The 23,517-nt window shown below is 37.7% G+C and overlaps 1 protein-coding gene across 1 annotated transcript; it reads left to right on the forward strand.

Annotated features, from left to right (window-relative positions):
- Positions 1-862: 862 nt before the first annotated feature.
- Positions 863-23,242, forward strand: gxylt2 (glucoside xylosyltransferase 2). Its single transcript, XM_044122265.1, has 7 exons — positions 863-1,325; positions 7,434-7,632; positions 10,418-10,549; positions 12,572-12,823; positions 13,067-13,190; positions 14,903-15,075; positions 20,997-23,242. Exons 1-7 carry the CDS (start codon positions 1,039-1,041, stop codon positions 21,171-21,173), a joined length of 1,344 nt encoding a protein of 447 aa, XP_043978200.1. The 5' UTR covers positions 863-1,038; the 3' UTR covers positions 21,174-23,242.
- The last annotated feature ends 275 nt before the right edge of the window (positions 23,243-23,517 follow it).

The raw sequence follows: 23,517 nt of genomic DNA on the forward strand, positions 1-23,517 counted from the left end.
ACAAGATCAATACTTCAGGCTCACAATTGCTCTTTAAATTTTAGTTCTATTTTTTTTATTAGTCTCTCAACCCTAGCTCAAAAGAGGTTTTGGTTTTAATTTGCTCTCAAATAATATTTTTCACTTTCTGTAGGAATAAATGCAATTGCATGTGTAATTAAAATATTTTGTAGACATCTATAAACCTTACCCAGATCCTGCCCTAAAATTTAGTAAAGCAATTCAAAGGAAAAACCACAAAAACACCTTAAGGTAAGAAGTTTAATTCCAGATCACATAAGTAATAGAAAGTATTGGTATTGATATTGGCAACACTGGCCCTGTATTTGGTATGGCATCAATACCAAAATATGCAGTACCACACAGCTCTGGTGTCTGGATGTGCCAACTGGTAACTCCCCAGTTACCAGTTTGGCAACTCAGGGGAGTTGCAAAGAAGTACTGATGTATTATAATAAATCCTGAAACAATCTATCAAATAATTTCACAAATATGCATTACTTTGTTTTTGGGAAATCACATTAAAACCCAATAAAATAGCTACTCAGAAGTTTGTGGTATTACAAAATGTGGCATGACTGTGGAGAAAAAATAGTCTCAAAATACCTATGCGTGTGTAATACTGGATTTATAACCCGTTTAAGCCTCTTTGTGTGTAATTTTGGATAGCTGTATCTGTGAAACACGATTTGTAAACCGTTAAAAAGTTGTGCGTAACTCCGGGTACTTGTAAACGTGGTCCAATGCATACACTTAAGAAATTATGAATACAAGATAATAGTACACGACTACTTTTGCAATGTATGTGCAACTTTAGCAGTACGTGCATCATTACGGTAAAGCTGTAGAAACCCCTCCTCCGCTGTCTAAAAGCCTCCATGGACTGAGAAACCGCTCTCCGCTCTTCATCATCATCTGCCGAAAATTGCGAGCGGGGTGCGGTGATAAAAATGTCAACTTGGGCCGCTCGCCCTCCGCCGTAGACATGAGCTCGGCCGTGGCCGTCGCTTCTTCCACCCGCAACAAGTCGTTCTCACCATGCGAATCCACTGCAAAGTAGTTGCGATCGCCGTGGGTTTCGGAGTTTTTCTACTTCTGTACTTCTTCGGGGGGAACGGCGGCGCGGACGAGCCGCCGCCGAAGGAAGTTGGAGGTGTTCGGGAGTTGGAGGAGGTCGGCAGATCCCCACCTTCGCTTCTCTCCGACTATGTGGGAAGTGATGCCGTGGCGAAGTTGGCCAGAAAATCAGCCACTGGAGTCGGAGAGCGTGTGGGGCGAAAAGAGGGCAAGGCGACTGGAAGAGAGGGCAACGAGAATGCAAAAAGGTAAAAAGGACAGTTTGTGCCTCCCTTTGCTTAGGAGCCAACCTTCTCATCATTCTTCTTTAGTCCCTTTTTAGTCATATTTTAAACTGAATTCCTCTATTTCAAAAATTTGTGATCAAGGGCGAAGTTTCATTTGCAAAGATTCTCCCTTGTGTTCATTTAACATAATGTATTGTATTTGGCTGAAAATATGTATAAATATATGGTACTATGTGCAGAGACACTACAGGAGGCAATAAATCATCCCCTACTGTCAGTATGTTCATCATTTAGCCCCATTTTGTAGGAAATAGGCCGTCATCTCATTCTTCTAATTGACTTAAAGCGGCTAAAGTGACCTTGATAGACAGGTTTTGCATTAATAATAATAAAAAAGAAATTGCACATGTGTACAAACTGACTCGGTGAGATATTATTAAAAGTAGCATATAAAGGAAGCTCACCCTGTTCATCTGAAAATTATGAACAGGCTGGTCTATTATTATTATTATTATTATTATTATTATTATTATTATTATTATTATTATTATTATTATATATATTTTATTTTTTGCTGTTCATTTTCTCTCTTTTTGGGGAGTTACAGAAAATCTCTGTTCAGGCTTGGAATGTCACTTTAGCTTTCTGCTATAGAGGATGGACCCAGTATTTTATGTTCTGGAGCCTCATGCATCCCTTGTGCTTTCACCTTCAGTCTGACTGACAGCGTCACAAGTGGAGACACCCTCCTCTACCGTAATATGTATTCAGCACAGACGCCGGGGCTGGAGCCCCCAGACGCTGCTCGCTAGATAAAGAGCCATCAAGGCATTGCACTGAGGAAAAGTCCTTTGCGTCCTTGCAGAAGGCACGCTGCTGTTGCGTGTTGATAAGAGAGATGGGTGAAAAGGGGTCACCGGTGGGCCTGCTTAGAGAAAAGAAGGAGAGGAAATAAGAGACTTTGCCAGATGAAAAATGTTCCAGAGTGACTGCTAAGATTAGAGGAGGTAGTGAAGAAAAGGTTCAGGTTTTTTGTGTGTTACAGACGATCAAGGTGAAAATGTTTGGATGGAATCGTTCATGCAGTGCCAGATTGATATTCTGGGATAGAAATTACTCATGCTTGTCCTTTTCAATCCCTATTCTGTGGTGAATCCGCTGTTCTGTTAGTCTATAAGTCAGAACACCAGACAGATTTCCTGCAAGACTTACCAGATGAACACATGTCCAAGTTTTAATCTTTAAATTTCCTCTGGACATATCACATCACTTCCTGCAGCCAAAAATAGAGAAAAAATGGCTCCAGTTCTTCCCCTCATCCTCACAATTAAAACTGTTGTCACAGTTTTGGTCCAAGTACAGACATTTTTCTTACTTTTAAAACAATTCTTTGGTCATATTTACTAGATAGTCAATCTGCAGTTTTTGTAAAGCTTTGGTTTGGAAATAAACAAGCAGCAAATAAACACGCAGTTTCAGACCTCTCTTTAGAAATCACGTTGTCCTTTCACATTGTTGAAGTTGATCCATGAGGTCACCAGCTGTGTGTTCTTACACAGTGCACAGTGACTGTCTGTATTCAGGGACTGCACCTATTATTCCAGTGGTGTACCATCACAGGAAACTAAGAAATATCTATTTGTCTGCAAAAAGTAGATGTTTTACACACAGATAGAGAGCTAGTTATCTTCTTTCTCAAGTGCAGTCCACTTACTTAGACAATTTGACCCTCTACGGTCAGTGGGCTCACACCAACTTTATCCTCCCGAGGGTGGATGGAGAAGTTCTGTGGTCTCCTTCATGATAGAGAAATGTGTGGGTAGGCCTGTCGCGATAAACGAAAAATCGATTAATCGTACGATAAATTAAAACTATCTACGTCATTTTAATTATCGGCGTTATCGTCTCTTCCAGCCTTTTTCTCTTTCTGTTGACGCTAAATGAAAAAAGGCTCAACTCAGGTGCTCTCCACTGATCCTCCCTTCCTCATTTCCTTAGTGTAATGCCCAGCGCACACGACACCATCTTAGTGCTGTCGGTCGATTGTCGGCCCATTTTCAAAATCTGAGATCACACATTAGCCGACAGAAATCCTAGGTATAACGGTTCGATCGGGTTCGATGTGCCGACAGTGGGCACAACATAATGGCTACAAGTCCAGCTAACTAATTTTAAAACCAGGCATTAATCAATGCTTTACTACAATCTACCTGCAACGCATGTGGCTCTAGTGTCAGCGTAACGTCCTGACTGAATGAAAATCATTAGAACCTATTTATGTCACGTTAACGAAGAACAGCTGAAAAGTTACCGGGTTCATCAACGTAGCGATTTCGTTCCAACTCCTCCCCTCGTTGTTTCTATATTCTTTGTACAAAATGTTTTATAAACATTAATGTTGTTTCCACATATTATCTCCAATGTCTGCTGGACTTCGGGTTGCGCCGTTTCAGCTGTTTGGGATTCCCCTCGGTAATTTCCCCTCAGAAAGCACAGAGGAGAATCTGGGCTTTCTGATTGGCTACCTGTCACATTCAACAGGCTGCCTTAACAATCCCAGCGGGGAAAACCCCTGATTTAGATCGGAGCGCCACAACGATCTAGCGTAACACACCACACACTACAGGATGATCACAAGCGACAATCTTAGAACGATCAAAGTTTTATTGCATCAGGTAGTCGATGTGCCCATCTTCTCTATTTAAATCTAATGATTACTGAAAGGCAATATGGTAAACAGACTTTATAATCTGCACTCTTTTGGTTGAATGCAGTATTTATTTACACTTTGGCTTTATGTTATTTCGTTTTTATTCAAGTACATTTTTGTTAATGGAGACTGAGAATCAATTTTATTTTTATTTTGGTTGTTTTGTTTATTTTGTTTATCAGTTCCAGTGTTGGGTGTTCTTTTGAAAATAAAGTGCATCCATCTTTGGCAGGAAATCGCATGCATTATTACGTCATTTCCATTAAATCGGTGTAAAAAGGTCTTCAAACAATACTATCGTCTATCGCAATAGTTTTTTGAGACAATTAATCGTTCAGCAAAATTTGCTATCGTGACAGGCCTATGTGTGGGCTTCTGTAAATGTGGCCTCTCTGGTGTCCGTACGCCTTCATGACACAGTTCTTTCCTACAAATACTTGTGAAGCATCTTCCTCAGACAGCGTTGTCATGGCAACACTAAGCACATCCCTGATGTTTTTCATGTTTTCATAATTTTTGCCCTTTGCAATATGATATTGTATGAATTTGTTTAGATGATGATACTAAGCTTTTCACAATAAGCAATTAATCACTTACTTGCGTGATAAATTTAGATGAGCTCAATTTCCATTTTGACTATTACTATTACTAATATTCACATTTCTGTGGGAATGTCACTATATCACTTAAGTGGTCTCAAAATAACATTATTGTTCACAATCATGGGACAATTTATGATCTAGTAAAATTTGTTATTGTGACAGGCCTAATCACAATATTATATTATATCAATGTGTTTAGATGACAATATGTCTCTTGATATGACAAAGTTTGTCATGATACAAATTTTGATTCAGTTCTATTCTCAAGTCTGCGATTGATATGACACAATATAATACGCTGATCTAACAAAATCATTTAACATTCTGGGTGACTGGTGACTGGTCGAACTGAAAATGGGGAATCCAACTGATTTCTCTTTGTATCCCAAATCTTTAGTCAACCGTAAGTCAAAAAGTTATCTGCTGTAATTAGTGGTGTGTAAAAACATCTTTGCAACACTTCCTTAAAGGGTTCACTTTATGTCTGTATGCTTCTTTAAAACACTGCGTCATTTCCTTGAAGTCTGTGGCCGTTTGTTGCAACATCTCAGTCAATTTGTGACTGAGACGTTGTATTTGACTGTCACACTGGATGCTAGAATACTTTGGTATACAGAGGAGTGCTGAGTATTTTCAAGAACCTTGGTGAATGACCCAGTGGCTCTAGCCCAAACCAACTTCTACCACCATGTGTCACAGTCAACAGGAGGTGACAAGCATTCATGATTTCAAGTAGTACTTATTCATCTCCGCTTTGGTGTCGGGGGGGTCTTTCTCTTGACACCCGTCGAGTTACTGCAGCATTTGGTTGGAGAAACTGCCTTCTTTCCTTCACATGTTCATGTACAGGATTATATTTCTGTTGATGTTTTGTGTTGAAACAAATCTCTTGCCCTGTCACTTCAACTATAGTTAAGCAACATTTCTGGCAATAAAGTAGTTACTCTCTCACCGCAGCATTATGCAGAGTCATAAAAATGTCGTCTTGCATGACTGAACGATCTCTCTGCTCTGGGTGTTTTGCGATCTCCCTGCTTGCCTGAGTAGCCTGATGTGCTGATGAGACTCTCATGGTGAGTGAGAAGTCAGAAGTCTGCTGTATATGTATGTTTGGAAATTACAGCTAAATGAGTCATAGGAGCAAAGGAAACATTCATTCAAAGTGAAATTCAGGTTGCATTAAAATAAACAATGCTAGTGCAAAACTGCCTGTGAGCATGGCTAACAGTTTTGTGCCGGATCTGGATCTGGACAAGGCAGAGGAGCTCAATTTTTTTTCATAGGTTATCTATCTCATGTTACGACAGCAAAAGTTCTAATATGTTTTTTTGTTTGTTTTTTTTAGTTACATGCTGCAGCTTTAAGGAGATATTAGATGTGAAAGTCCACTGTCTGGTAGAGCTCCAGTACATCTGTAAAATATTATGTCTCAGTAGCGCAAAGTGGCGATGCAACAGCCAGAGCAGAACCCAGCGTCTTGCACTGCAAACCATGACTTAAAATATTTTTTAGGTTTTGTGCTTAGCTTTCTGACAGTCATGCTCATCTGGGTGAGTTTTAGCAATTATGTGCTGCTTTCCACCAATTCTGATTTTGACATTAGTAGAGAAGAAATTGTGCTGTAACAAAGACGTTCCAAGACTTTTGCTATTTAATATATGTTCCCAAACTTGATCTGATTTTTATTGAGTCAGAAAAGAGAAATAAAGTACAGTACTTGTATAACAGTCCATTAAATGACCCAGTTCCATTCTAAAGCTAGAAAGCCCTTTAGTTGTGCTGTGGTACAGCTGTTGCTCTGGTTGTTCCCTCTGCATGTCTTCTTCTTCCACATTATTGTTAATCACGCTGTAAAATTTTGCCCTTCTTTTCTTTGCAAATCTAATAAACCTTACGGTGGTGCTGCTCTGCAGACAGAGAGTTCATGTCCTGCTGTCTCTCTGGTGACTGCAGTGGCTTCAGTTGACTGCTTCCAGATGTGGGGAGCAGTCCTTCAACAAGGTCCGCTGTGCATGGGACGCCACGTTTGCCAAACAAAGACACATTTCTGTTTGGTCTCTTTTTTTTAGAACTTTATTTGTCTATTTTTTCAATTTAACATACAGAAGTAGAGTATATTCAGATAACATGTTCACAAAACATGAACAAAGCACCCCAAGTAAGGGAGAGAAAGTAAATAAAATAAAGTAAATAAATATAGATAAAGATAAATAGAGATTCACTCAGAATTCCTTAAGGCTTTGGATGTTGTAGGGTGACTCAACTCTGTAATATCACGTAGACATCGGGGAAGACCCCCTGGATTGGCAGACTGGGGTGGTGGTCTCCCTGTTCAAAAAGGGGGACCGGAGGGTGTGCTCCAGTTTAAAATAAACATGAAAATTAATTTTGGTATTGAAAACTGTATTTCTAACTTTAAAAAATAGAACATTGACTGAAGTAAATGTCAAACAATGCCTTGTGTTTTCTCAAATATCTGAGTGCATTTTACTGAGTGTAGGTTTCTAATTGCAATCGAACTTTGGTCTCTTTTGTAATATATTTTCAGAAAAAGACATGGCTTTATATCCATACATTTTGTGTAGTAGTATTAAAATCTTGCAGCATATAAACTATTCGACAACCAGGAAATTATCATCTTTCTCATTCCTGATGTCTATAAACACATGTAGGTTTAAAAACTTGACACCCCAAATGGATTCTGGCAGTAATTTCTTCATATCTGGATTATTATTGTTATTATGTAACCCCTCCATATGTTATTGATCATTCATCTGTTTTTCATGTCTTAAGCTTTTATTCTCTTGTGTATTCCAGTAAATTTCTGGGCAATGTGATCCGACCTGTGACCAGGCGCAAGCGGCCCGAGGAAGTCATGCACTTAGCTGTGGTGGCTTGTGGGAAACGTCTGGACGAGACCCTCACAATGCTCAAGTCAGCCTTGCTATTCAGCTTGAAGAAGATCAAGTTTCACATTTTTGCTGAGGACTCCTTGGCCCCTCAGTTTGAAGAAAGGGTAAGAGACCTTCATCATGCAAATTCTAGTAGTATGTGTCCAAGTTGTTAAATGGCTCAATAACGTCACACAGGGAATCAATGCACACAACGACTCCATGAAAAGACCTTAGGTTTTTATATCCCTTTTTATAAATCTTTTCCCTGGAAATAGATTACATACATACCACTTCGTCTCACTGATTACAGGCAGATATTGATGTTTTGTCTCAAAACAGGAACATATTACATAACTAAGATGTTTAGATCAACCTTACATGGTGTGGGATCTTTCCAGAAATGCTGTAAGTCACCAGCTACATGAACAATTCAAATTAATAAACCTCAAACTGAACACTAAAGCATTCATTCAAATGTTGAGATTACAAGCCTGCCTTCATGAGTGCTGAATCAGTGCTGCGTGTTGACGGTTGTTTGGGAGGAAAAAAGGGGAATTATGGCAGTCTGTGCTTGGATAGTGTTGCACATATGCTGGCTTTGAACAGGGAGGAGCGTAGGAGCAGCCACAGTGCTAAGAGACTCAAGGTAGGTGCTTGCCAAGTCCTTGTGGCTCTCAAAGCCAGTTCTGGACCAAAATTCACTGATTAGCAAAGACATATTCACTGACCTTCAGCTATTTTTATCTATTCTTTATTTAGGCTGTAGCTTCTGTAAAATTTAGTTCTAGTAGTGTGCCAATCGATCGGCCACCAATTATAACGGTCATTTAGGATCCATAAGGACACTTATTGAAGGTGAAATCAAACCCTTTAGCTGTTAAATAGGCAAGTGAATAAAGAAAACCAATACTCGAAACATCCATGCGCTCCTGTAAAGCCTGTCATAAAACGTGTCTTGATGACTACAGGGAAAATAAGATCCTTCATAGCACCCTCAGTAAAATGCCTCAGAAAGCCTTATACTCTTACTTTGTTTTGTATACGAAGCTAAAGTTGGCTTTTGAATGGGGCTTCTGATTCAGTAAATGGCTAAAGGACTAGTCCACCCAATTTTTCACAACTTTGAGAGTTGTTTCTGCTCTAGCTTAAAAACTACAATTTGAGATGGTCAAACAGCAACCAGAACATTCTGTCAGTCATTCAAACCCTGTAGTTTTTTAAGTTTTTTCTTTCTGAATAGCATTAGCAGATGAATTATAATCTGTTATGTCATGAGCAAGCATAGAGAAAAATACAGTAAAAATATACAAAGTATACAATAAAAATGTAGCTATCTCCCAAATTTACCAAATATTTGAAATATTATGCCAATGTTATTAAATCATTAAAAGGTTTACTAAATAAATATTTACCTATGGAAAGGGATTAGGGCTGCGGGGAAAAAAATTCTGACTTTATTCTCAATGTCCTGAGATCAAAGTGATAACCTTAAATTCTGACTTTTGAAGTTAAATTTATTTTCAATGGCGTATCTTCAAAAATAACATTTAGTTAAAAAAAAAAAGCCCAGAGCTGTAAGTCCCAGCTCTGTAGCTAAGAGTTACAGCGCTGTCTTCTCTACAACACTGAAAACTACAGGTATAGCAAAATCCTCCATGTTATTATTGGACAGAAGGATTTTTAAAAAACTGCCAGAAGCTGGTTTTGCATTTATTTCAAAAAATAGAAAATTGACATTTAACATTTTGTCTTGTCTAAACTCCAGCCTCTCTCAATTTTCACGATTAGCTCAATTAGTCTTGTTAGCACCCTAAACAGCATCCTGTTTGTTTCCAAACAAACAATTCAAAACAATTTCCAAAATGGCAATAACTTTTTAAAATGTATTTGTCATCTTCTGGGACAAATCAAATTATTCCTTTTAAATTGACAAAAAAAGCAATTTTGCTGCTGTGCATTCCGCCTTCCTGTTATATGCCGATGTTACATCGTGTTTAAAAGAAACTGCAGTACAGTTTCATTTCTAGATATTTTCTTTAGCTTTGTGTCTTCTCTGAGTGATTTCTGAAAATCAGTAGTAAAGAAAGTAACTAACTGAGTCTTCTCTCAATATTATCTTCAATACTGAAGAGTATTGTTGTGAGTGTGAAGTACTGGCATTTAAGTACGATGCATTCACTGATTGGAAAACAGTATCAACCTTTTAAGTTGTGTTTCCATTACAAATGTGCACAAAACTTTGTAAATTTTCTGTTAATGTCAAAAAAACACAATTTCGCAAACTTGTGCAGTTTTTCTATTAAATAAGAAACGCAATTAAAATCACACGTGGATAAGTTTGTTCGCACAATAAGTGATTTAAAAAACATCATCCTCCAACTCTTTTGGATCATCTTCTCCTGATTGTTCATCAGATGACTTGTGATGTGAAGAAAATATTTCCATTGGAGTTTTGCAAAATAATCCAATTTCAATATGGCCTAAAGAACTGTCTCAACTTATTCTTAAACATGGGTTATACTTTTTCTTTTCTTTTTTCTTTCCTTTGGTTTGTAATTTTGTTGTATATCCTTCTAATTTATATGAAGCCTTTTGAATTGCATTGTTGCTGAAAATGTGCTATAAAATAAAATTACTTTACCTCAAACTTTTTATTGAAAAACTATTTTTTTCTAAATTGGTGTATTTCCATTAAGTGAACTTATTTTTTGAATTTCAAATTACGCAATGATAGGGTCAATGGAAACGCAGCTATTATCTGTGATGATCAAATCCTCAATCATTAAGCGTATTTTCACTCTGTACTGGTCACCAATCAATGTCCTGGTGCATCTCTTACATCTTTTACTTCCTTTTTGCCTTCATTTGCAATACATTTTCATGAGACGTGAATATCTTCCCATGCAGCTGCACCAGTGGCCTCCGTCGGTCTCAGCTAGGTTCCAGTACAGCATCTATCCCATCTCTTTCTCTGTGGGCGACGCTGAGGAATGGAAGAAGCTCTTCAAACCCTGTGCTGCTCAGAGACTCTTCCTACCTGTAAGACCACAGCACAGTGTCTCATTTTATATCCTCAACATGCTTAATGTTACTAGTAGGCTAGCAAGCAAATAATTTTTTTCTCTTTTAGACATATTGTTTTTTCTGCTCCAGCAGTTAATTCTAGGTGTAGTTTATGGATATAATTAATTACATGGGTGACTTCTCACATTTGTCTGCAGTGTGCACTCAAAGAAACAGACTTGCCTCTAGAGACGGAAACCAATGATTTCATTAAGCAGAGCTTGTGCTCTGGCATTGATTTTTCTTTTCAGACCATTGTCCATTGAAATAGCAGTTGGCTTTCTAGCAATAAAAGGGACATAATGCTGGTGTAGCAGATTTGTAATGTTCTCCACTCACCGCAAAGCAATCAGTTACTATTAACCCCAAAACAAGTAGGTAAGGTTTAAGAAGTCAGAGTTGACGTATCACAGTTTCAAGTGCAAAGTTAAAAAAAAAATACAGGTGAGGAATGAAATCCTGACAAAAACTTTATCTGGCTCCGGAAATTGGAAATGATACTGAGGTCTTTTGGAATAAGATCTTAATTTCTGTTGTGATTTGGATTTTTCTTTTAAAACTAACTGCTGTTTTTGAAGATATTTCATAGAAAAAAAAACTGTCAATAAATGAAGGGAAAATCCACTGTAAATACACATTTAAAAGTGTGTTTTGTGGTTGTTGTTGTTTTGGGGGTTTTTTAGAAAACCTTTGACTAGTTGTTGCAGCTGGCTGATTAATAGGAAACATGACCCAAACAAGAGAGCTGTTGGTGGAAAACAATGGAAAGTTTTAGTGGAAGTTGGAACAAAAAAGCATGCAGTTCCAGGCCCCATCCTGCAAAATTGCTGTGTCAGCTGTAAAAGAAAAAAGAACGGCAAGCTGACTTAAAACTGTATCAGTGTGGGAATTGCTTATTATTTGTGAGCAGTTCGTTTTAGCCTTATGAATACTGTATATGCAAAATATTGTATGTTGTAAAGAAGAATACTCCAAAAAGGTCAGGTTTTATCTCAACATTGTCTCTTCCGACAGTATGCCTCCGCACTGCAGCGCCCAACCTTTACAGTTGCAATACACTACTTCACTCTTGCATAACATTGTTTTGTGTGCGCGTGTGCATGTGTGTGTGTGTTTTTCCATAGTAAAAATGTCACTGACAAATATCCCTAAAATCAAAGTGGCTCTTTTTCTAAGTGCAACATTACAATCCAGTGTCCAGTGATAACAGAATCAGAGAATGGAAAGCTTATTTAGGATTATTTAAATGTAATGAAAAAAAATGTTTTCTAGGAATTGTGCTTAAAGATGCTAGACTTATCATATTATACCATGTTATTACTCTAATAAAACATAACTTAAAAAAACACCTAAAAATGATATGCTAATTTTAAATTCTAAAGTTTTTAAAAGTGTGTTTGCCCCCAACGGCAAACACACAATGAGTTTTTTTGTTACGGTCAGACGTTTCATAGTGTCAAACATATCCTGAATACATAAGGAAAGTTTTAAGATTATAAGTTGATTAATTCAAGGAGTAGAACATTTGGAGGAAAAAAAAGTTTGTCTTCTCTTGTTAAATCATAAAATCATTTTGACAACCCTGTTTTATTAGAAAGCTAATAAAACATAGCCAAGCCTGAGTACTGCCGGAGTCTTAGCCTCCAGAAGTTACTTCAGTTGAACTTGTCACACAACGTGAAGTAGGCTTAAAAATTTCAAAAAGTTACCCTGATCTAAATAAGTTCAACAATAGCTGATAATATAATCTACATGGAAAAGGACGCCAAGCAGTTTCTCCGTCTTCATTACTGCCATTATTCCTTAAAAGACAAAACACAGAAAGATATAAGGGTTCTATTTTGGTGGCCTAACTACAATATTAAATGAATTTCTAAGCTGATGTTAATTAGACATTAGTTAAGCGATTGGAACAAATTTAATCTAATAAACTATTAACTGGCAATGATAAGTTGATTAATTGTACGCATCCCTCTTATGTACTACTGTTGCCTCCAGGTAATCCTGAAAGATGTGGACTCATTGCTTTACGTGGACACAGATGTTCTGTTTCTGCGGCCTATGGACGATATCTGGATGTTCCTCAAGTCCTTTAATGAGTCCCAGCTGGCGGCCATGGCTCCAGAACACGAGGTGCCCAAGATCGGCTGGTACAGCCGCTTCGCCCGGCACCCTTTCTACGGAGTGACAGGGGTCAACTCTGGCGTGATGCTGATGAACCTGACAAGGATTCGCAGAACACTGTTTAAGGTGAGCTCTGAACACAGCCCCCCCGTCACTCCATGCTGTGATAAACACACTAACGCGGCCTGTAATTTCTTCCCCCACCCCTGAGTGCTCAGAGTGGCTCTGAACAACACTTTCCAGATCACCACACTGACATCATGCTTCAGAGCTCAATTTAGCATCTCTACTGGCAGTACTTGGAAAGCGGAATACAAATGTCCCGCTGCTTTGATGACTTTCTTTCTCCTGCTCGTCTTGCTCTTGCAGAGTAGCCTGATTGCTGGTGGTCTGTTGTGGGAAGATCTTCTTCATCCGCTTCACCAGAAGTACAAGAACCACATAACGTGGGGAGACCAGGACCTCCTCAATATTATCTTCCACTATAATCCAGGTGCAGTGTTTGTTTTACTTTATTCATCCCGTTTAATGTGGAAAAAGAAACCAAAACTACTCTGAAACATTCTATATTAAAGGTTGAAAAGCATACCCTACTCTGCTCACTAATCCTGTAGTGTTTTAAAGCGGTCCTTGTCATGGCTGCGGCTGCAGACCGAGTTTCTGCTGCAACTGTCAGATGTGGGCATTAACTTCTGAGATGCAGCGGCAGTACACTGGCTGCCAACCAACAGAGCCAAAAAAAGCTCCGCTCCGATGTCTGGATGAATCTTTTAGGTTTTTCTATAGACAGGAGTCCAATTCTTTGCTCTGAAATAAGAAGCAGCTTTTAGAGACTGAGATGTGAGACAAAAGAGATGATTCATAGATGAATTCTAAAAAGAAAGGCAAAGGAATTAGTATTTCAATGTGCTATTTGTTGGTGAAAGACTGCACCCTCTCGGTTTGTGCAGTTCTACACAAAGGTTTTAAATCAGACAGATGGATTGCATCTCTTTTAGAAAGCATTAGAAACATCTTGAAGTTGCAAACATCTGCATTCTTACCCAGCATCTGTTACCTATTGCTCACCAACTCTTGAGCCAATGTATTGCAGCAACTGGAGGACATTTTACTTTGACGGAAACACTTTGTTCTACCTGCCTAGTGTGGCTGGCAGGGCGTAGACACCATGTAAAACACATAAAACTGGTCATTTTCCTGATCCTACGTTTCTTTTACAGACAACTCTATGGGTTATAATTCTGTAGAACACCTTCAGGGGGTAGATCAGCTCAATTTTTTTCACAGATTATCTGTCTCATGTTAGGACCGCAGAAGTTTTAATATATATGTTAAAAGTGTTTTTTAAAGTCACATGCTGCCGCTTTAATCAGATGTTCGATGTGAGAGACGACTGTCTGGTTGAACAAACTTCCCCTTTCACTTTCAGTGAGTTAAAGTTTCACACAATATTGCTTATTTGCTGCTGCGAGCCGGCATAGTCTAGGTAGGACATTTTATTTATAATCCCCTTTATATATAGAATTAAAAAACTCAGTTTTATTGTAAAATATTTTATAATAAAATACCATAATGTATTATAAACTTCTGCCTGTTTTTTTTTTTCACTAGTTAGTAATTTTTCGTAAACAATTTACAGTTTTGAACTGTTAACGTGATTATTGCCAAAATATACATTGATATCTTATACACTACAGTAACATTCTGGCAACCACAGCTGCCAGTATTTTACCATTAATTAGAGGCATTTTTTACAGTGTAGAGTCAAAGACCAGTGTCCTTCATATCAGTTTCAGTGAAATGCAAATTTACACTAATATCTTTATTGTTCCATATTTGATCAGGTTATTAATGAATATGCAATAGAAATATTGCTGTCATTTTTTTTAAACTTTCCTAATAATTGATATCTTTACAGTAAGGATCATTTAGATCATTTGTAGCTTAATTATAGACTATCACCGCAGTAAAGGCTGTAAAATGAATAAATCCCAAGAAATGTACTACTAAGACAGCTTAATTAACTAGATTTGTTTGTTTTTTAGCTTAATTGTACAGAATTTATGTCACATTAAGGTGGAAATCATTTTAAAATGTGTTTTTTCCCCTGCAAAAAGCAGGTTCTGTAACAGGGGTGTTTATACGTTAGTAAATGTTTTAAATCTGACCATGTGATAAGGTGTTCTCTTTTTTCTTCTGTTGCAGAGAATCTCTATATCTTTCCCTGCCAGTGGAACTACAGACCTGACCACTGCATGTACGGGAGTAACTGTAAAGGAGCTGAACAGGAAGGCGTGTCTATTCTCCATGGCAACCGTGGAGTTTATCATGACGACAAGCAGCCTGCATTTAAAGTAGTCTATGATGCAATCCATAATGTAAGTACAGGGGGAAAAAACTGAAAAGATATTTATATTTTTGGACAAAAATTTCTCTCAATATTATTCAATCAAACAAAAACGAATCTCAATTAAAAAAAACAAGTTGTGGTCAAATTTTTGAATTGTAATGAAATTTGTTTTGTAAAGGAATATTTTATTTTGGAAGAAAACTAAACTAAAAAACTCTTTTTTAATTCAAATCCCTTATTTTGGTCTCATGAAGAGACAAAGTTATATAGACTTATAAATAAAGACTTTTATTTGCTCATGTCAGAACTCTTTGGTTGCAATTCTCAAACCTTTGGTTTTGATGCTCACTTTTTTGGTTGAACTGAAGAGTTTTGATTGCTGGAAACATGAACATTGTGGGCGGGGCCTGAAGTCCCTAATGGTTAGCGCTGATTAAAGCAGAAAACTCTTGACTCCCTCCCACCTCAGAACTGATCCCCAAACCGCAGGTGTCTCCTCAGTGAGAGGACACAGAATGTGAAAGGTAAGTAAACTGCACAAAATTATGCCGTTTAACAGCTACTAAAGTGTCCACGCTTTTTTCAAAGACGAAATCTTACACAACTTGTGATGACAGTCATATATTTTGTGTGCTGTGGTCCTATTTAGCATATCATGCTAGCTAATGTTAGCATCAGGTAAAGTGCATAAACTAGGCATGTGTCATATTCGCTTGTCTTTATGTTGGATTAGTTAACCAGCGCACTTTTGACAAATTGCATAAGTGTGGTAAATTACCAAATATATCTGGAGGAAATATGTGTTAAAAAACTATTATGCAAGGCCTCCGTGTGTGTATTCATTAGCAGCGAAGTTAAAGTGGGAAAACTCACCAGACCCAGTGTGTCATTAGGTCCATGTTAACCTACAGCACACATGCAGGGGCGGAGCTGTAGGGGGGACTGGGAGGGCGGCATCGCTATGGCTAGGCTGCTTTGAATTTGTGTTGTTTTTTTCATTAGTGACCATGTGGTCTGATGTTTTTGGGGGTTTTTTTCATGTCTTGTCTTAATGTCTGTTTGATGAACTTCAAAATGATATAGTCAGTCTCTGTGGTCCCAAAGCTTGTAAGTACTGCTGCTGCAGGGATGTGTATGTTGTAAAATGATGTTATTATGAGCTTTGCCCTGACCCGGGCCCAACTCTGATTTATTCCACTAGTGTACAATCAGATAATTTTTTTCCAAGCACATAGTCAATGCTGTGGATGAGGGGAGACAATGTAACTCCTAAGTATATATTTACTTCCAGTTGCAAAATGGAAAACCAAGCTGGTAGATCATGAGCTGAGGTAAGATATTCACATAATTTCTGTATTCCTTATTAGTGTTACAGTGTATGTGTCTTGTATTTAGTTTTATTTTGAATTGTATTATTTTGAAAGCCTTTTGCCTTTTTATGCTATGAGATCATCCATTAAGCTTTGTTGCTACAGGACTATCAGTAGTGACAGCTGCTAATCAGACAAGTCTCACACTAAATATATTTGATTCCTGCCAGTTTGCTAAGCTCATTATACAGGGACAGAAATATGATAAATGCTTAAGATGCTGTGGCAAAGTTGGTTTGGACAAGACAAATATAAATGAGCATACATATGTGTTGATAATGACATGTTTGCAAGAAAAATACAAAAATTACCACCAACATCCTGGCACAAATCTGAAACAGGTTTATATCTGAACTTTTTTTTGCATCTGGAACACATTAGAACCGAATTATCAAATTTCCTTTATTTCATGTTATTTTAGCTTTCTGTTTTCCCTCTTTTCATCTTCATTGTAGCTGGAGCTGGACTGGAGTTCTGTTTGGCTTTGGTGGCTTGTTGAAGGGAGACATCGGCTGAGCTAATACGGCTAAGAACTTAAAATTTTCCCTCTCCTGTCTTTATCTTGTTTTGCTTTACTTTGACATATGAGGTAATATCCTCTAGTTTGAAACGGTGTGCGGCTGTTAGCTTTAGTGATTAAGTTTTGTCTGCGGATGGCCATGGTCCGTTGTCGCCTTGATATCAACAGGAAAGTAATAAGAACTTAGCAATGGATTCTACCTGCTAATCACTGGATGGATGCAACAGCACACAACAAAAAATAGTTGTACCAGTAAGTTTTAGATATTCTAGCTATAGTGTCTTGATCACAGTACAGCTCTTTCAGCTATTGCTAAAAACATATGGAAAAAGAGGAAGTAGTTGATGTGGCCCAAATTTAAATGGACGTATGTCACCACTACTTGTGGCTTACAGTTGGTTATATACGGCACAGTTCAGAGGTGGGTTAGTCAGCACTAACCTTTAGGACACATCTTTATGCCCCACACAGGATGTTCATTTTTCCAGCAATTAAAACTCTAAGTTCTACCAAAAAACGTTTAAGAATTGCAACCAAAGACTTCTGTCACGTGCAAATAAAAGTTTGTTTTGCAAGTAACTTTTTTTCCTTCATGAGACAAAAATGAATCATTTGGATTTAAAAAATAGTTTTTAGACAAAACGTTTTTTTCCAAAATCAAATATTCCATTACAATATTTTTGTTTGATTGAATAATGTTGAGACAAATTTGCCCTCATATGTAACTTGTAATGCAACATCATCTTCAATGTGCCTCATGACTTTTGACAATTCTTTAAAATCAAATGCCATATTTATTTTTTTTCAAAATGTTGTCAGTCATTCATGATGTTCAACTGGTTGGAAAGCTGAACCAGGCTATTGATTCCATGTTTCCGCAGAAACATGGAATCAATAGCCATGTTTCTGCGCAATTATGATGTGAATTTTAAGGATATTTTAAAAATCTTGCAAAAAAGAGAATGTGAATTAGACATGCTTCCCTCTACTGGTTTGAAGTGAGTCAACCAGACTACACAAAGAGTGATTTCATCAGATGTTGACGTTACTCATGGCTGCAAAAAAAAAAAAAAAAAATAGAAGATGTAGTAAGAAGTAGAAACTTTTGCACTCATGTCGTAGCACATGCACGTAGCTTGGATTCAAATTATGAACGTGGGTATAAATTGTTCACCCACTGCGTAATCAAATACCTCAGGGTTTTGACATGGAGGCTGAATCCACACTCCGCAGCTGCACTGGATTGAAATTACAAGGGGCAGCTAAAGTTTTGAAGTTATGGACGATTTCTGAAATTGAAATAATCAGAAATCAGCAAGACTGTCCCACAAAAATACATTAGTCTTTACATTCTATGTGACAAATTCTATAAGAGACTGGCAAAAGCCAATTGTTGTAGTGGCATGAAAGCTTGTGTAAACCATTATACTATATGGTCGGACATTAGTATCTTTTTGTTATGCAAAAAACTGATAGAAAAACATCTCACACTTCACAACAGTTGGCTGAAAAGGGTGGGACTGCTTCTTTAGCTTACAAGAAAGGGCTCATTGAAAAAAATCTCTCAGGCTCTCAGATTAAACAATCTGGGTCAGTTTTTTAATTTCAGACAGCAGTTTTGCTGGCAGCGAAGATAAGCCTCTTAAAGATGAGTCGGGACGTAATTTATAATTAATACACAAACCATACCCCACCCCTGCTGACAGAATTTGTAAATGCCATTTACAGACTGTGATGAATTCTTTTTTTTTTCTTTTTTTTTTTTTTTTTTTAATATTCTTTATTTAACCCTTTTCATTATTACAGTAAAACATACAAAGCACACAGAACTCGGGGCACTGATTGGTAGTTTAGTGGGAGAAAAACAATATTACAAAATGTTAGATCGTATGATTCCGCTGCTCTTATATGTAAACCATTTAGACCAATGTTTGTTGAAAGAGTGTCCTTTGATGCATAGAAGATATGCCAGCTTTTCTATAGAGGGAATCTCCTTCACAAATTGCCAATGGGATGGGAGTTTCTTTAGCCAAGACCAGGTTACAGCTTTTTTGTGGCTACCAGTAGAATTTTAAATAGATTAATGTATTCTTTTTGATGCACCTTTCCAGATATTATTTCCCAAAAGGGGAATACTGGGATTCGTGGGGATGACATATCCCAGTATTGAAAAGTAGAAAGGTGCTACTTTGGACAGGACCAAAATAAGAGACTAAATGTTGTTCTCATGGCCAGCCACATTGTCTCCAACATTGCTATTTGAAAACTATTAAGTGCCCACATAGTGACGGGTTTCCAAAAGAGTGGTACAACATGTTCAGGGAGGAGCTTTCCCCTGTTCTCCTCTAGTCTCTTGGACTATGGAATAGGGCAGAAATGCCACCATGTTGGAGAGTAGCTGTAATATCTGTCCTCCCTAAAGAAGGGAAAAACATTGAATACTGTGAATCATATTGCCTAATAAACCACAATACAAAGACTGCCCATAATAGACCACGCTAAGAAGCAGCTGCAGGGGGTGGAGAAGAAAGCACGGTGATCTGACAAACACTAAAGGAATTTTAGTGTGTGGAATATACACTAACCTGGTCTGCTGATTAGATACTCTACAGATCAGCTGAGGGACGAAGAAGGGAGCAGGTGGTGCACTGATGGAGGGCTCAGGAGTGAGAACCCAGGGAGGAGGAGTGTTGATGCCGGGTGGCACTCCTGCTATCTGCTTCGGTCCCCTCCATGTTCAGCAAAAGCATAATTCCTAATCCAAATCCTGGGTCAGACGGGCTACGGTCATACATGAAGAGGCAGTGAACAGAATATTTATCCATAGAAGGATATAGAGTGGATGGGGAATCTGTAATACAGGTGTGGGCCGAGACCTAGATAGACAACCAGCAACACTCTGACCAGGGCAAAGCCAGGGGGCAAATTCAGGGAACAAGAGCAAAGGCACAACAATGAAGGTGAGATGTAGAGTGGTGGAAACCTACTTGCATAATGCATTCAATAATATTGCAGCATGAGTGTGAATGAGTGAGGCCTAAGAAGGGAAACAATCAGGGAGTAGCACAGGTGCAAGAAATGATGATAATGAGGAACATGAAATGGATCGGCTCAAAACAAAAGATACAAAGCACCATATGAACGTCACAGTTCCATGTTTGATGTCACGCTCAACCTATTGGATCTCACATTCTCACCATCAGCTTTTGGATATAAGTATTTTGACAAATGTTTATATCAAATAGCTTTATCCAATTTTTTTCCAGTAGCTGTATACATTTCTTTTTGTGCAATGGTTTGCAGCTGGCTCCTCTAAAGCATCTCAATAAATTGTATGACAGAGTTACCCTCCTGTCCTTCTGGGACCCCAAAGACACACACGTTTCTTCTGGAGTGGGACTCTAAATAAAGCACTTTGACTGGAGTTTCCTCTGCTGCTCGTTGCAGGAGCACAGCACCTTGATTGCCACCTTCGCCCAGTTGTCTGCTTGATGCATGCTAGCGTCTGCCTTGTCAATCCGCTCAGCTAGGCCCTGTTCATTACGGTAAGCTGGACAGTATTGTCCAGCTTACCGTAATCTTAATCTCATGTCCCAAATGGTCGAAGTCTTGTTTTGGTTTTCCATTGTTCCCCATCTTCAAATCATCAATACCCTTATGGATTCCATCCGAGTCCATGGTTGTTCCGGGGTTCCCAACTCTTGGGTCAGCTAGCTTGTTGCTAGCTTCATTCGGACGCTTGTTAGTTTTTTGCGGCCGGGGTACTTTTATCCTGAGCTCTGAGCATCTTTATCAATTTTGTATGGTTCAATGTGCTCAATGTGTTCAATGTTCATACATTATGTTGTCAAGACAGCAAGCAGATTAACAAATGGAGGTTTTTGATATTAAGGTGGGAGAGAGGTTCTGGTGTGACTGTTATTCCATATGCTTCTGGAAATCCAAAACTTGATAACTTCCCTTTTATCAACAAAAAAAAAACAAACAAACAAAAAAAAAAGCTAATTACTCTGAAATAACTTTGGGGTTGGATGCTGATGACTGACTGTTTCTCCACAGTTCCCCTTTGAGGACAACATGTTCCAGTCACTCTTCTATCCCATCCAGAGCAAGTTCTTGGACACTGTAAACACTCTGTGTGGTCGGATACCCCAGGTATTCCTCAAACAGATAGAAAAGGCGATGAAGACAGTGTTTGAGGCGAATGTGGTGCGCCATGTCAGACCGCGCAAGTGACTGAGGTTGGAGAGCTGGACTTTCTGTGGATTATGAGCAACAACGGGATATGTTGAAGCAAACTGGAGGTTGTGTGGGTTGGTAGTGCTGGACACTATGGACCTCCTGGAATGGGTTACTTTACAAGACGATGGACTGTGATGATTTGGTGGAATGAACACAGTGCCTTGCTAAAGTTTTTCCACCCCCTTTAACTGGTGTTTCATATTTTGCAACGTTGCAATGGCAGGCTCTAATGTGTTTTATTAGGGTGGACCAACACAAAGGAGTTTGAATAAGCCCCCCTAGTCAATACTTTCTCCAACCAAATTTTTGCCCATTCCTCTCACACTGCAGAGAGTTCCTTGAACTAAGGATGCACCGATTCACTTTTTTCTCTTTCGATACTGATACCAATATACGACGTTTAGTATCAGCTGATACAGTACAGAAAAACAATGCTGAATGGATGTAAATAGTGTCTTTTTAAACACAGACATAAGTGTACTGAATTACAAATTTGATAACTGCACCAGTAAAGCTCATATAAATGCAGAACAGCTTAACAAGGTTGGTCAAATATATAAAAACAGTACAGCTTTAATTGAAGTCAGTGCAATTAGGAATGTGACAGCCAATGTAAAATAATGAAGAAACTAAAACTGGCAAAAATAACAGGTTGACTGCCTTGGTCAAACATGTAAAAAATAAACTTCAACAAAAAATATTGATCTTATTTCTGACTTATTTAAAAAGCTGCATTGATTTTAGCCGATACCAATTTTTTTTAGTAACAAAGATGCTAAGTTGAGAAGAATGGGGTCACTATTTTAACCACACATGAAGACGTGACCCGTCAGCCGTCCCTCCCCAAAGAACATAAGCTTGATTTTCAGACTTGTTGAGGTAAAATCTGTGGATGAATTTGGTTTCTCATGTAAGTACTGGCTGATCGCCATTCTCCCAAAATAAAGGAAATTTGAGGCAATTTATCAGTGCCCTCATATTTATAATGCTTTCATTAGCATCACAACTACAATTCTTGATATTTTTAATAGAAATAATTACTTCAGAATCAATCAGGTGCTATAGAATATAGCAATTTTTAAAATAAATATGCAAACCTCCACTGTAAATTACTTATAACTTGCAATTCAAATTAAATGTTGAAAAATGTAACATTTTTGCACTGGATAAAAAAGTAGAAAACTGGTTATCTATTATTACCTCAGTTCTTTTTTTTCACTTTAAATATGGACTGTTTTGTGTTGGTCTGTCATAAAAAATCATATCAGGCTGCATTGTGGTTGTAATTTGACAGAATATGTGCATTTCAAGGACTATGACTATTTAAGCAAAGGCACAATGCTGATCAATGATGCAACAGGGTATTTTTGCCTTTTTCCATCCTGTGGTTCTACAAAAATAAGAATGTATCACATAAATTGCCATGGGTAAAAAAATAATGAAGATAGCACCTCATCAAAAGCGCTGAAGAATATTTTTAGGTATTTTTTTTTTTGTTATGCGTTTTCCAAATTTACATTTTTTCTCACTTTTCAGGCAATATTTAATGACAAATGTGTAACTTTCAGAAATATGAACCTTTTAGCAGTATTTTAATCATAGGCATGTAAACGAGAACAATCCAATAATTTTGGGTCTGTATTGCTATTATGCCACTATCAGTATTAAGTACAACACGGTAAATTAAATATTATTTTTTATGTTGAAGACAGATCCTTAAAATGCACTTTGTGACATTTAAACAAGTTTTTATTATTATTATTATTTTTAAGTGAATGTACACATTTTAAGGAACTTTGCTTGACTTAATTCAAACCAAATGTGCAAGGTTTTTTTATGGTATGGATGAAAATGTGCCATAAAAATATTATTGTGTACCATGTTTACTATCAGAAGATTTGGAAGTGTGTGTGTGTTTGAAAACGTGTCTCTGCTTGAAGGTTTGTTGTGTGCCTGAGTTGTTGTTTTCTTTAGGTTATAACAGTGTAATTCTATCACATATCTCAACTTGTAAATTTAAAATATAGTCCACATGTTTCTAAATAAAACAATATAATGTTTTGAAGCTGCTTCAGTCCAATTTTTCTTACACTATATTTAATTTAAAAAACTTGTTTGTTCTGAGGGGGTAGTTTCAAATATGCTGCAAGTATGGTTCTATTTAAAGATTAAATACTCTCATCTTGATGATGCATTTAAGACAAATGCCTTCTGGGAGAAAAATATGGTCTTGGGAGACAATAAATATATTCAAAGGAAATGTTTGCACATTGTATTCCAATATGTATGCAAGCAGAGCTCCAAGATTAAGTAACAGAAGTTTGCCTTTCAAAAAGAT

The sequence above is a fragment of the Gambusia affinis genome, linkage group LG07 (assembly GCF_019740435.1).
Source record: "Gambusia affinis linkage group LG07, SWU_Gaff_1.0, whole genome shotgun sequence".
Classification (NCBI taxonomy): Eukaryota; Metazoa; Chordata; class Actinopteri; order Cyprinodontiformes; family Poeciliidae; genus Gambusia; species Gambusia affinis.